General features: G+C 41.0%; 1 protein-coding gene across 2 annotated transcripts in view; it reads right to left on the bottom strand.

Moving 5' to 3' along the window:
* Positions 1-14,672, bottom strand: part of CCNY (cyclin Y) — a 214,857-nt gene that overhangs the window by 39,093 nt on the left and 161,092 nt on the right. For both annotated transcript variants that reach the window (XM_037835656.1, XM_037835657.1), the window contains one exon: positions 14,365-14,399. In XM_037835656.1, the coding sequence (XP_037691584.1) occupies positions 14,365-14,399 (35 nt within the window). The remainder of the gene's footprint in view (positions 1-14,364; positions 14,400-14,672) is intronic.

Raw genomic sequence — 14,672 nt, 5'->3', positions numbered from 1 at the left:
TTTCACAATTATATATAACATTGAGCTCTTTGGAGAACTTTAGAACTGAGACCAACTTGTCAAATGTACTGGTAAAGAAAACAATTTAAATTATTAATTGATGACATCTAACTAACGGATAATTAGAGTTCTGGTAACTATTTGGGCAATATGATTACTAGACATCAATCTGGATGATTCTTGCTCAGAAGGAAGTTAGAAAGAAAACTCAAAATCAAATAATCTGAACAAGTGCCAAATTTTCATTTGCCTCGTAATATGTCAACACAACAGTCTAAGTATCATTCTCAGTAACAAAAAAACAAAACAACAACAAAACAAAACAAAAAATCCCACTCCCTTTGGTGAAATCTTAAGATTGTCTCCCTGGCCTGTCCATCTCCAACAAAACCCTTGTATACATATTTGATGAACATAAAGGAAGCCCCAAGACTAATTATAAACCAAATGCCCTGTTCCACACTTTGAAATTCACTTCTCATGCAATAAGGCTTCTTCTGTAATAAAATAAAACTATAAAAATCTGCATCAGCCCAAGAAATATAAAAATGATGTTATAAACAATCTCCTCTCAAAACTAAATAATAAATGGTAAGTCACTATTTGGGGTAGGCAATTTCTTAACATACCGCTAGAGGGCACTGCCTTACCGAAACATTATGACCCTCCTGAGCACCGGTTTTATATAAATAGTATGTGGGTCAAGAGGAAATAACCAAAGTCAGGAACTTCAAAAGAGAAGGGCCATTCTCTAGCTTCACTTATGCTCACACTTTTGTGTGCCCGTCTAAGAGAAAAGCACCTAAAGTTCAAGTTACAACTTAAATGTCAATTTTAACATGGCATTTTCACATTTATCAAATCATTCACAACATTCTCATTAAGACCATCTAAAGGCATTAAAAACAATCTTCTTTCTCTTTTTAAGCTCTTGCAGCAATCATATTTAAGTTACATAGGAAGTACTAAAAAATCCTAATCTAACAACTATTAATATGGGTGGCAAGCTTTAAAAATCTTTGAAATTTTCTCCACAGGTGCAAAATCTACTATAAGCAACAAGAACCTCAACACACCATGTGCTACATAAACATGCAGTCATTAACCAATGGACTGATGAATTTTTAGATACGGGTTAGCTTTATGAATAATATCAAGTAATGAAGCAAAAGGACAATAGTAATCCACTTCTGTTCCTCGTGGTGTTTCAGCTATTTCCTCTGAAGCAAATTCCTTGAAGATTCAAGTATGATGGGAAGGAAAAGAACGAATGGTTTCCCTAAGACAATACAGCCGTGATGCCTCTGCCAAGAAGAAGAGGAGAGGGATCCCCTTGGGTGAGCAGAGTTCACGTCTCCTCATTACCTAAGGTGCTGCCTTCTTTGGCTAACTGACAGCAGCATCCCTGGGCTACAGGGTTAACCCAAAACTGTCCTGCTGTGGGCCCGGTGCTGGCTTGGGGATCTCCCCAGCTGTGAGCGGGCACCTGGCACTAAGTGCTGAAGTGTCGGTGCCCACAGTTGCCAGGGGGACACCAACTCAGCTCTCCAATTATTTAGGGTTTCCTAAGTCAACTTTTAAATTTTAATTATTTAATTCATCCAAACTGTTAAAAGGTTGTAAGCTAAACAAAAATCCCAAGTATTAAACTATAAAGATTCTTATCTGCAGTGCAAGATAAGAGCAATATGATTACTAGACATCAATCTATATACCAGGTACATAGTAATCTCTATATACCAGGTGAGAATTTTGTTGAACGTCAGGACCATGAGATTCGTGGATGTAAACTTCTCTCGATCTGAAACACCCCTGTCACTGGAAACACTCTTGCTGCCAGGGCTGCTTTCCTGTTTCCATGTTGCTTTGAACTATTCCTCACAGCTGGGGCAGAGGGAGGGCACCGAGCTGGTCTAGACTCCAAGACCACTGTCCAGTGACTGACACATGACATGTGACATTGACTTTAAAAGCTGCTGCAGTGCCCTCTGAATCCAGACACACATCACACATGTTCACTGAGGAGGGCATTCTAATCAGTGACATATTGTTAATAAACACATGGTGTGCTGGATGGCTCTTAGTTTTAATCGAGACATTAATTGGCCAGACAACTTATCATGTCCCATGTTTCTGAAAAAAACCTCTATGCTTGTGTGTGTAGGTGACACATACAGACTCCTGCCGTTAGGTACAGTCTTTGTAGGTAAAACCACACAGTAAGCTGGGGTGATAGAGAATGAGCAGAGCACACAGGATTAGGAAGAAGGTGCTGAAGCGGGAGCTCACTGGAGACCTGGCCTTGTGTTCTGGGCAAGTGACTTAGCCGCCACCTCTGCAGCACAATTTCCTTCTCTGAAAAACAGAGATGGAAACAACAGACCCTACACCTTGCAGGGCTGTTATAAGGAATAGATGAGTTAATATTTGTAAGGCCTTAGAGCAGTGCAGGAAGAAACACAGAAGTACCTGTTAAATAAAAAATACATTAAGCATGGTCAGTAAAAAACTGATAAGAATGTGTTTTATGCTTAAGTGTCTGTAACATTTTAGCAGTATATAAAAGAAAATACCTAAGGCAATGCTTTACTTGAAAAGGACGGGTCTAACCATATTGTTAACTTAGACAGATTTTACCTAGAATGGCAACTCTAGGTGGGAGGAGCAGGTGACATAAAAGGGGAGCAGAGAACAGTCCGAATTAGAGAGAAGCCCAACAATGGATTATTTCTAAAGAAAGACTGGTCTGGATCTTTCAAATAGTCTACATCTTACAATTTAAACTACAGAATATAGAATAACAGAATTTCAGAGCTAGATTGAAGAAGGTCATCTGGTCCACCTACTCCTATCATGACCACACTATCAAATAACCTGGTGTCCAAAGGTCCACTGATATACAAGAATTGGTAGACTGTAGGTTAACAGGATTTTATCTGAAGGACAGATATAATCTGTCCCAAATAATAAGGTTATTCCCTTAGATAATTCCGACACTGTTGACTGTCAGGTATATGGATATACACAGATATACACACAGCCAGATGAGGAGGGAGGAGGGTGAGACACCCACTGGACCCTCTGCAATGACCAGGAACCCTTCCCCCAACTTTTTCAGACCTCCCTCATCCTCTCAGCCCTCTTCCCACCCCTCGCCTGTGCTCTCCGCAGAGAAACCCTCTTACTTCTTCCTCCCTGGCAAGGAATCTGCAGCTACCATCCCCTCTCACCTTCAGTGGAAGCACTACCCTTCTCCAGACCACCCCTAACTTCCTAAAAGTTGTTTCGCACTCCGCCTCTCCCTTCTCTTTCACCAAGGACTCCACCTTGACATCCCAAGTGAATACCTTTCAGTCCTTACAGGAAGTTGGCTACAAACTCTTAAAACTCTTTTTCTCTTGGGTTTGAAGACATGTGTCTCTCCTGGCTTCCTCCTATCAGGCTGGCCACTCAGCCTCAGCAGCAAAGTTTTCCAGAGCATACAGGTTATTTCCACAGTTCCTGTTTACTCATCATTCCATCACCGACTTTAGTCACCAGCTCCCTTCACTGCAGCTGCTTGACTGTGTCCTGTTTCTGGAACTTTTCTCCTCCCATGGCCTCAGTGACCATATATTCTCTTCTGATTCTGCTCTTGCCTCTTTGGCTTTTCTTCTCTGTCTTCTTTCATAATGCCCCTTGTACCTCTGCCCTCTTGTTCACTCTCAACCCCCCATTCTCTATGCCACACCAGTTCAGATATTCCCTAAGATCCTTCTTACTAGGCTCCTTCCTCCTTTTTAAATCTCACCCCCTCCTATGGCTGCAGAGACCATGATATGCAGGGCGTCCCGGATCTGAACAGCCAGCCCTCATTGTCTCTTGAGTTTTGGAGCACGTCTAAAAGCTAGCCTATTATCCACCCCCACATCTGTTCTTCCTCTTCTGTTCCTTATTTTAGGACACAGCCCCTCGGTTTCCTCATCTAGAAAGCAGGGTTTCAGAGCACTCTGGTCAAAAGATTGTAGGCATTAAATGAGGTGATGTTGTAAAAGTGTCTGGTGCATAATAAGTTAGTAACTGTTAGCACCTTTCCCCATCCTGGTAAGATGAGCACTTCACAATTATTCTTAAAACTGCAAACAAACAAACAAACAAACAAAAACCCAGTACTTATCACTAACAGAAATAACTGACACAGGACTCAGAATTTTAGATTTAGAAAAAATACCGGGGATTGTCTACTTCCACCAGGTCATTTTATAGATTAGGGAAATGAGGCACAGAGAGGCTAAGGCACTTCCCCAACACTGTAACATGATTCAGAAGGAAAACTGAGCCTGGCACAGAAGAATGATACAGTGGAAAAGGATGAGCTTCAGCAGAGAATTCACCATTCAGTGCTTCCTTTTACTTTTCTGGATAAAACAGAATCATCCCCCTTGCTCACAGCGACACTGAAAACGAAATAGTGTACACAAGAGATCCTGGCACAAAAAAAATTTATTTTCCTGTCCTCATTGACTGCCATATCCCTCTAATCCACTAACAAGAAAGCTTGCATTTTCATACGTGCTCTTGCAGTGGTATGGAGCTTTCAAAGTGCACAGGAGCACAAACGAGCATGTGTGAGTGCGTGGTTGTTCCATAAACGCCCAAGGAACAGGGCTGTGTGATCCGTTTGGGAGTCTCTCAACAAGAGAAGTGTACAGGAGTGTGAGGGCTCGACTCCTTTTCTAAAATGAGAGCCTACAGACGTGTGGAGGATGGAGTCAAAGAAAGATGACAATGGAGGAAGATTCAGAAATGTGCATTCCATCCTGGCTCCCACGTGTCCCTGATGGGAGCTAACTAATGTGGAAGGGACACTCCATATGGGCTAGGTAAGAGCGTGGTTTCAGCCAGCAAGCCTGGAGTTCAAGGTGCAGCTCTGCCACTTATTAGCTGAGTAACCTTGGGTAAGATACTTAACTAGGACGGTCATACATCCCGGTTTGCTGGGAAAGGTCCTCATTCCCCCTGTTGTCCTGGAGCAACCACTAACAGCACCCCCTTTCGCACTCGAAGGTGTCCTGGTTTGGGCAATAAATTACAGGGTCACCTTATGCTAACCTCCATAAACTCCAATGCCTTCATCTGTAAAATAAGGGTGGCAGAACCCGCCCTCACTGTGCTGCTGGAGGACTACGGGAGAAAACCTGTTACGTGCTGAGCATGGCCATGGCACAAGGACGTGCTCAACAAATGTTACTAGTCACTGAGAGTCTCTGTGCTGTAACTTTCCACTGCCAATATCCAGACAACAATTGTCTTTATTTCTTCTTAAGGTTTGTAAGGATCAAATAAAACATTAAAAACATGATGTAATATTATTAGATGAGAAGAAGTGTTAATTTTTTTTTATTGGTATCAATGAAATCTCCAACAATAAAAGCTCCACAGTTTTTTTTTAAAGAACATAACTCTCAGTACAGGGAACTATGACCTTGATAGAGAAAGCAGGGCTTGGAATTCTGCCTCCTCAGCACACAGGAAAATGAAATTTGCAGCAGTGGTTGTTTATTAAAAATTAACTGAAAAAGTTCTGAGACTAACTAGAGAATGGTGGCAGTTGCACAACACTGTGAATGCACTGAATTCCAAAGAACTGTCCACTTTAAACAATTGTGGGTTACAAGAACATCATCTCAAAAAAAAAAAAAAGTTCCCTGAATGCCTGACGTGTGCAGAACATGTAAAGGAGAGAGCACAGCGAGAAGGGAGAAGGGGGCCTGGATTCTCAGACTCCCACCATCCGCCTCAGCTCAACATTCGGGTGCGTGCCAGGCACTGCCCTTTGCAGACAAAAATCAACAAAATGGAGGTGGTTGGTATTTAACTCATTTTAAAATAAGGAAACAGATGAAGAAAGCACCTTTAGCTAAGTTCACAGAGTTAATACATGGTGGAGCCAGAGTCAAAGCACATCTGTGGGATGCCACAGCCTTTCCAACAGGGAGAACGTCCACACACAGCCATCCCCCATCAGGCGAGAGGAAAGCCCCAGAGTCACCCTCCCAGTAACACTGAGGGCCACGGGAGACACAGAGACCAAAAAGTTAACGGAAACAAACCAAAAACCCTTCATCTTTGGCCTCAAGGTGTTAACAAACTAATATTCTGTGGAAAGAGAAAGGAAGACTGGGCAGCTTTTAGTGGGATCAATTTTCTACAGCAAAGAACAATGGAAAAGCAGACGAAGCAAACAATCACGGGACTAAGAAGAGAAGTGAGCAAAATCATTGTGATATGAAAGCAGAAAAATAAACCAACCTTGGGTTCTAGGAGCAAAAACTAGGAAAGTGCCCATTTTGAGGTAAAATTGGGAACCACGCATACCCAATTCTTATTTATTGGGAACCCATATTATTCTTAAATAATAATTAAGTTGACCACTGACTTCAACCCCAGGTCAAATCTTGGCTTCTTTTACTCTAGAGTGAAAGTATTGCTTTGTCATGACAGCTCTGGCTGTGAGGTAAAATCCAGAAGCGCAATGCAGCCCCGGGAGCCATCCTTTAGGATTAGGATCACATGAGAGAAGGGTTTTCCAGGCTGGGTACTGAGGCTGCTGGACAGGAGGACCTGGGCCCAAGCCCCCAGGAACTGGAGCTTTATTGCTGCCTGGGTTCTTTCTGCAGCCACTGAAGAACTAGAGGCTCATTTTCCAAAATACTATTTCTCTATTAGTATCTCATTTCTTGACTGCACTGTTCACATATAGTCCAGGCTGTGGTTTTCAGGGTAGGATGGGGTGGGAATTAAGTTTATTCCAAAATGCTGAGGGTAAAGTAGGGTGGATATTTATCCAAGTGTACATCTTAAAATGTTTAATTTGCTCTACTTAAAGACTCAAAAATAGGCTAGACTTGCCCCAGAATGTGAAAAATTCACATTTCCTTTTCTACTGGGTGAGAGCTCCCCCTTCTATATAATTAGTGAATTGTCATGGAACTCCAAATATGCCAAGTATTTGCACAAGGCAAACTTTTCAAGGGCCTTTGCATAGCTGATTTCAATCACAGTTCATAGTCCCCAGCTCTCCTGTGAGAAGGGGAGGCAGGTGTGCCACTCCTCTTTTATAGGTGATGTCATCAAAGCACTTTATCAAGTGACACAGGAACCTGGCCAGATCACAAAGCAGAGAAAAAGCAGAAGAAGGGGAATTCAGCTGCCTGGCCCCTCATCAAGTGCTCCTCCTGCTACACTGAGTTTTCATCAAGTAGCACACCATCAACTTTCCCTACAAAAGCCATTATATGGGTCACAACTTTACTGGTTACTGGAGGGCATTCTGACTCTTGGGAAAAGTTAAAACAAACAAACAAAACAAAACAAAAAACCACACACAGTTGTGCTTTGTAATAAAAAAGAATTCAAATTCATAAGACTACAAACAAAAATATTAAAAGTCTACGACTAGCTACCTTGGGTAACTATGTGGCAATTCCTCAAAATATTAAATATAGGATTCACATATGACCCAGCAATTCCACTCCTCGTATATCACAAGAGAAACTGAAACAGATGTCTGTACAAAAGTTTATATAAGATTGTTCACAGCACCGTTATTCATAAAGTCCAAAAGTGGAAACAGCCGAATATCCATTCAATGGAATATTATTTGGCAGTAACAAGAATGAAGTACTGATAAATGCCACAACATAGCTGAATCTTGAAAACATTATACGAAGTGAAAGAAGCCAAGCCAATGACAAAAGACCACAAATTACATGAGTCCATTTACATAAAATGTCCAGAATAGGTAAATCCATAGAGATAGAAAGCACATTTATGTCTGCCAGGGGCTCGGGAGGGGGTCAGGGAATGGAGAGGGACTGCTAATGGATATCTTTTTTTTGGGGGGGGGTGATACAAATGTTCTAAAATAGACTGTGGTGATGGATGCACAACCCTGTGAGCATACTAAAAAACACTGCATTGTATACTTTAAAAGGATGAATTTTACGGCATGTAAATTATACCTCAATAAAGCTGTTCTTAAAAATAAATTTTTCATAAAAGGCCAAAAAGAAGTCAAATACCAGAAACAAAAAACAACCCTCTGGGGTGCACTGGAATTTGAGGCATCAATATAAACTTGTGATTTCCGAAATGTCTATTTCCTAACTATGTCTGCTGCACGTGTCTCAGAAGCAACCACACCCCAGTCGTGATGCCAGGCCTGGTTCCCAGATCTTGGCTGCTGATACTGTTTGCCACTAAAAGGAATCTGGGCTCCCTGAAGAAGGGACTGGTTCCAGGGCTGGGACAGGAGAGTACAAAATGAGCCTTGAATATCTATGTTGTGCCAAAAAGCAAGAGTGCACTCAAAAAAAAAAAAAAAGACAGGGCATGTCACGAGAACAGAGCCAGCTCAAAAAGGCTGTCCCTGGCTTCATCTAGGGTAGTGAGCATCAAAATAATTAAGGACAGGAATGGAGTATAAATCATTGAAAAAACAGAAACCTATGTGCCCATACTGAAGATAGGCAGATTCACACCCTGATGGCTGAAGGAGAAGAGAAAGCTGCTCCTTACAGCAGAATGCCAACTGGAGGGTGGGATGGCCAAGTTTCCGTTGTGCAACCCAAATAATAAAAACTGGTTCAGGCAAGAATTATCAGTGGACGCTAACTCTGGGAGTGGGTTCTTATTAGCTGCAAGGGAGAACTGGTGAATGCAGGGCAGAACTCGGACTGCCGCTTGTAGGAGATCAGAATGAACATCAGCCACAAGGGCCAGGTGGACACTGTGCACCCCCAGACTGGAGACCCTGAGAAGGGCAAGGGGGCATGACAGGTTGCATTCTGGCTTGAAATGCTTCCCTGACTCCTTCACACAAATCCAAAAAGAGAAGCATTCTGTTAAAGAACAAACAAACAAACAAACAAAAACTGGCCCTGTATTCTTCCGAAGTATCAAAGTCATGAAAGACAAAGAAAGCTGAGGTTCTACTCCAGATTAAAGGAGAGTGAAGAGGCAACTAAATGTAACCCATGACCATGCACTTAATCCAGTACCAAAGGGAAAAAAATCCCTAAGGGATATTATGGGGCCACTTAAAATTGGAAAATGGACAGTTAATTTAAAAGAGCTGTATCAATGTTAAATTTTTGACTTTATGGTTAAAATAAAAAATTTCAATTTTATATATTGTTCTTAGGAAATACACAATGGAGTGTTCGGGGTCAGCGGGTATGATATTAGGCATCCTGCTTGCAAACAATTCAGAAACATAATACATGACAATGACCAGAGAATGAATAGAAAGTGCTAAAACATCGGTTGAAAATCAGTAAATTTGAGTAAAGGGTATATGGAAGTTATCTCGAAGTCTAAAATTTTTTCAAAGTTTCTCTCCTTAAAGGGCGAGGGAGAGTCCTGCTTCTTAATGGACTTTCCCAACAAAGTCCCTGCTCCCAGTAGAAAGCTGCTCATTCTCAGACTTCATGGGTTTTTTTTTTTCTTCCACTCTACTCAACAGCAAGGTGATGAAGTTGAAAGCTGAGAAGGTTAAGACAATAATGAAGCAATAATAATAATAATAATAATAATAATAATAATAAAGGCCTAGGAAAGAGGGAAAAGCATCCCAAAGGGTCTGGAGTATCCATGCTGCTAGTGTAAGGAATAGCTGTACTTCCCCTCCAGCAAAGGAGAACAGGAGAACCAAGAAACTACAGACTGAGGGAAAGTCAGAACAGTAACTTCCCCACACACAGAAGTGCCTGTGCAATGTGAAAACCAGCTAACTGTGGCCAAGAATTGCTGGCAGTCTGTTTGGGGAAGATGTCTCAACATCACAGACAAAAGACCAGGGCTCCACGTACAGTAACTCCCACAGAGCACCTGCTGTGGATTTTAGGATGACACTTCACTCAGTTCTCTGTCCTAACAAGGGCAATATAGTTTCCAAACGACCTTCAATGAAGCTCCGGGGAAGCATCCCACCGTCAGCTATCTTATATTTGGATAGGGCATTATTACACTCTGCAAACACTACTTCATTCACGCTTCAGAACAAGAGTGAGCCAACAGAAAAGGGTGAAAAAAGAGAACATCTTCTGAAGGTTGAGCCGATACACTCAACGAACTGCTGTCCCTCACAAACTCCTTTCCACATCAGCAGTTTTGTGTGTATAGCATTATCATTTCTAGATATTCTGTAAAATTAAAAAAAAAAATTAGGAAGAGAGAAAATAACAAATCTCCCTATCTTGTCTCAATATCCCTTGTGTCAAACTAGAATGCGTGACCTGAGAACTAGAGAATCTAGGGTTCCTTCAATGAAGTATGAAAATCCTGTACTCTGTATCACTGTTGCAACTCTTCTGTAGATTTGAAATTATTTCAAAATCAAAGTTGGATTTTCTTATTCTTACTGAAATGGCTTCTGCTTCTTTTATACCCTTGAAGTATACTGTATTGATGCTAACACAGTAGCTACTCAAAGCAAGGTTTAGAATTTTTAAAACAATTCAGTTCCTGGATCTAGCTCACTTCACTCCTTAACACTATCGCTTCCATTTAAAGACTATAATTAGAACAGACACCATCTTTCAGGGAATTTTATTCCTGTCTCATTCAGAGCTAGAAGGCAGAAATCACACTGGAACTGAACTATATAAAAAGGAGCATAAATTATCTCAGGCAGTATTCCCAAAGGGGTTCCTTCCAGGAAACACGGGGCTTAAAAAATATGAAATATGAACTATAATCATGAAAAACGACATCCATACTCAAAGTATCCATACTCAAAGAATTCCATCAGTTTTGATATTAAACTTGGAAAATTAGATTGAATTCACCTAAACTCCAAGGGCAATTATATCATATTTAAGTGGTGCTATATATAGTTTACAAGTCTCCTTCACTTACATTATCTCATTTTGAGTGAGGTAGGCCAGGAATTTTGATCCCCCATCCATGAGATAAGAGAACTGACGCTTCAAGGCTTTTCCAGGGTCGCCCAAGTAGCAGGGAGTAGAACTGGGGCTTAAACAAAGTTCCTTTGACTCAAGTCCAGCTAAAAATGCAACTCCTGCTTAACGGATAAATAGCATATTACTCTCCTATCGCTTTATGTTTGCACTAAAATCTCAGAGCTATCACCTGCCTCAATGTCAAGACAAATACTCTGGACTGTTTTGCATGAGGATGACATTACATAGCATCCTCAGTAGGACTTTCTCATCTCAAAGTGTATCCTGGCAAACAAGCCTTAAAAGAGGCTAGCCAATCAACTCCTGAGTCATTCTGCTTTTTTTAACCTCTTTGAATGATCAGTTCACCTTAGGAATATTGTTAGCTGGTGGTAGGAGGTCACCATGAACAAATCAGGATAAGGTAAAAGGCATGAGTTTTCCCTAAATTTCAGCCACCTACAATGCCAACCACAATTTATAATCACAGATTTTCACACTTTAATTAAAAGACATTAAAATAGTTAAACTTACAAGAAGCAAAGCCAAAACTTTAATAAACTTTAAGACATTTAAAAATACCTATGTGTATCTTCCTTTCCTAATATATTAAATTTTCCTGAAACTGTTAACTTTGATTCCATCAAAACCATAGATGCTGATTAGAATATTAATCTTTATAGTTCACCCTGATTTAACTTGCTGTCAAAACTCCCTGAACAGTTTATTGTCAAAAGTTTATTCTCAAAAAAAAAAAAACTGGACTCCCTTCCAGTTCCAGGGATTCCATTCTCCCTTTCTATACAGAATGTTCCCTGGTCAAAGTTCTACTCTTTCCACTTGCTAATGTGTGCAGTTTGCTCAAAGCCAGAAAAACCTTATTTTTCTCCATCTGGAAGAGGTTACTTCCCATGCAGTTCTCATCTCACACCTCCCTTAAATGTTTTCTCTCTGTCCACTGCTTTCATTTTTCTTAAGAGATTATCTTAGCAGCATCTCCTAAGTGGTTCTTCAGAAACCTGACAGAAAAATTAAACAAACCCTTCACAATAAAGCAAATGAAAAAACAAACAAACAAACAAACAAAAAACTGGTTTTATAAACAAGGGCAAACATAAGAATCACTCAAGAGTTAGACAACAAATTAAATTACAAATTTTAGTCAGAGCCCATATTCAGAAATGAGCTCCATGAATTGTCCTATAAAGACTGAATTGTAAGTGCTAGCTCTTCAGATAAGCGAGCTAAATAGGCCCTGTCCAAGAGGGAACGGATTTTACTATCTGAGAAGCAGTGCAGGATGAGTTGAGAGTGAGGGCTTGGGAGCCAGATCCTGCTTTGTGCTTCAGGTTCCTCACCTGAAAAATGGGAATAATAAATAGTATCTACCTGGCATGGCCAGGCATGGCCATTGTGCTAAGTAAGAAAGTGTATCAATGCAATTAGAACAGAGCCTGGCACGTACACAGGAGACTTAATAAATGATACTGATTATTACTGCTGCTTACCCTTTCCCTAACTGTTCTAATTTATTATGCCCAAGACTCAAAACATGAAAAGCACAGTGGGTTTATTAGCCTAATTGAATCTGCAGGTAATTTCACTCAAATTAAGAGATTTCAATCAGTTGGAGATGGCTCTTATTATGCAGAGCTGATAAGCTCAGGTGCAGCTAGGTTTGTTCACAGATCGGAGGAGTCATGCTGTTACTAGGTCATTTATTACATAAGACCCTTAACACAGAGATTTTTTTTCTTATAGGAAACACTGCATTTGAGCACATCTCAAGAACTGTCTGGTTTCACTGTGTTAGGAGAAGAGAGGTTGTGCAGAGGTTTGGGGCTGGCTGCGTTACAGATGATGCCTTGGGTCAGCGGGCATGTCCTACTACCCTAACGTGCAGCCTGAGACCCGGGCTGCTCACAGAATGAGGTTTGAGGTTCAGTGGGAGAGCATACAAAACTCTATGTGCAGGTTACAATTTTCCAAGTCCACAGCTATCTCATTATCCATGAACAGAATGGGGTGGCACGCACAATCAAAATGCTAGTTTCCTCTTCCTTCAATAAACCTTTCAGAGACAACTGTGATGAAGACTGAAAATGGCCTGGCTGGAGTCTCAGCTCTTCTCTTTTCCTTCTAATCTCCTTGGCAGATGTGCTAATGAGCAGTAAAGTGTTCAAGTGTGCCCAGCAGGGCAAAGCAATGGAAGCAAGAATTTAGATAATTAGTTCCAATCGCTAAAATTTCTATGTCCAGGTATATTCTGCTTTCAAAAAAAAAAAAAAAAGGTTTTTAATAACATTTTCCTTGTGGCACACAGTTTAACCTCACAGACGCTTTACATTGATAGTTCTAAATTTGAGAAGGCCAAGGAAGAGGTAATGAATTGCTTTTAGAATGTGATAAAAACTATAGACCCTGGGACGCCTAGAGAGCTGTTTACGTGTACATAAGCATGGATGATGCCTAAGGAATCACCAGTCCCTCAAGGGCTGAACACAGACTCAGATTACGAATTTCTTTTTAAATGAATTTGTCTAGCTTTTCAAAGGGCAGGGAATTTAATATTACAGCTTTAAGGCTTTTAAACATGCAGCTTCAGTGCCAAGCACTTCAAGATCTGCAAATACTTAAATGCAAACAGTATAGGAATTCTAAGAAAGATCCTTGTAAGGTCAAATGAGTGGTTTTTGTTTTTAACAGGAGAATTTATACCATACTTATTTTGATAATTTACATACTTCATCATTCCCTAGCCCTAGGGCACCAGGGTGGGGCTGGAGTCAGCCAGTTGCCCCAGCTGCTCAAGGAAGATGGATAAAGTTATGTCAAAGGGAAAGCTCAGGCCTGGCCACTGGGGGAGAGACATACTGCTCAGAATGGCCAACAGAGGGGACTGGATACTTCGAAAATCCTTTTAAAACTTAAGTATGATAAAGTTTATCCTTTCTCTTTGAGCACTGAAAGAATGTGCAAACTCCACTGGACCAATAAACTACAATTTGGAGGAGGAAAGAATGTGGAGACAGACAGCCTCATAGGAAACATGAACATCAAATGAAACTGGGCTACAGAGAGTACAAGAATAATTTGGGGCTGGGGGCAGAGGAAGGAAAGGATTTGAAATTTTAAAGAGTGGCTTTCATCTAGACCAGTGTGGAATTTACCGTGGCATTTTCACACATAAACAGCATCAGCCTGAGACTTCTGGGAAAACACCTGGGATAGTGGACAAATACCAAGCCATCCTAGCCCAATTACAAAGCAAACTGAGCAGAAGTATATTGCAATATCCTCTGCATCTTCCAATTATCAACAAAATACAAGCCATTTTCACCCACCCCAGATGCAGTTATTTAAGCTCTTTACACTGTACAGGGTGGGCATTATGAAAAACAAGTGAGACAGCTTCACTTACATGGTTAATGAAGAGACTCTTGCGCTTTTCTCTCACTGTGAAAACAAAAGATGCAACAGAGATGTTACACACCTGCATGCCACCCTCTCGGCTGCTGAGGCCTAGGCCTCGTGGTGATGGACCCACCCTGCCACCAACCGGGGGCACCCAACTGCTCAGTGGCCAAACACAAGAATATGTGACCTGCACAAATGCAGGTCTGAATTTGGCTATCAGAGGGAAATACAGACCCACTTATACAACACCCTAAAATAACTGCAGATGAAATTAACTGAGGGTTACAGAACCCCAGTATCTGTAGAAAATAT

The sequence above is a fragment of the Choloepus didactylus genome, chromosome 5, assembly GCF_015220235.1.
Source record: "Choloepus didactylus isolate mChoDid1 chromosome 5, mChoDid1.pri, whole genome shotgun sequence".
In the NCBI taxonomy this organism is placed as follows: Eukaryota; Metazoa; Chordata; class Mammalia; order Pilosa; family Megalonychidae; genus Choloepus; species Choloepus didactylus.
Note: the sequence above shows the minus strand (reverse complement) of the source record. Positions and strands in the feature narration are given on the sequence as shown.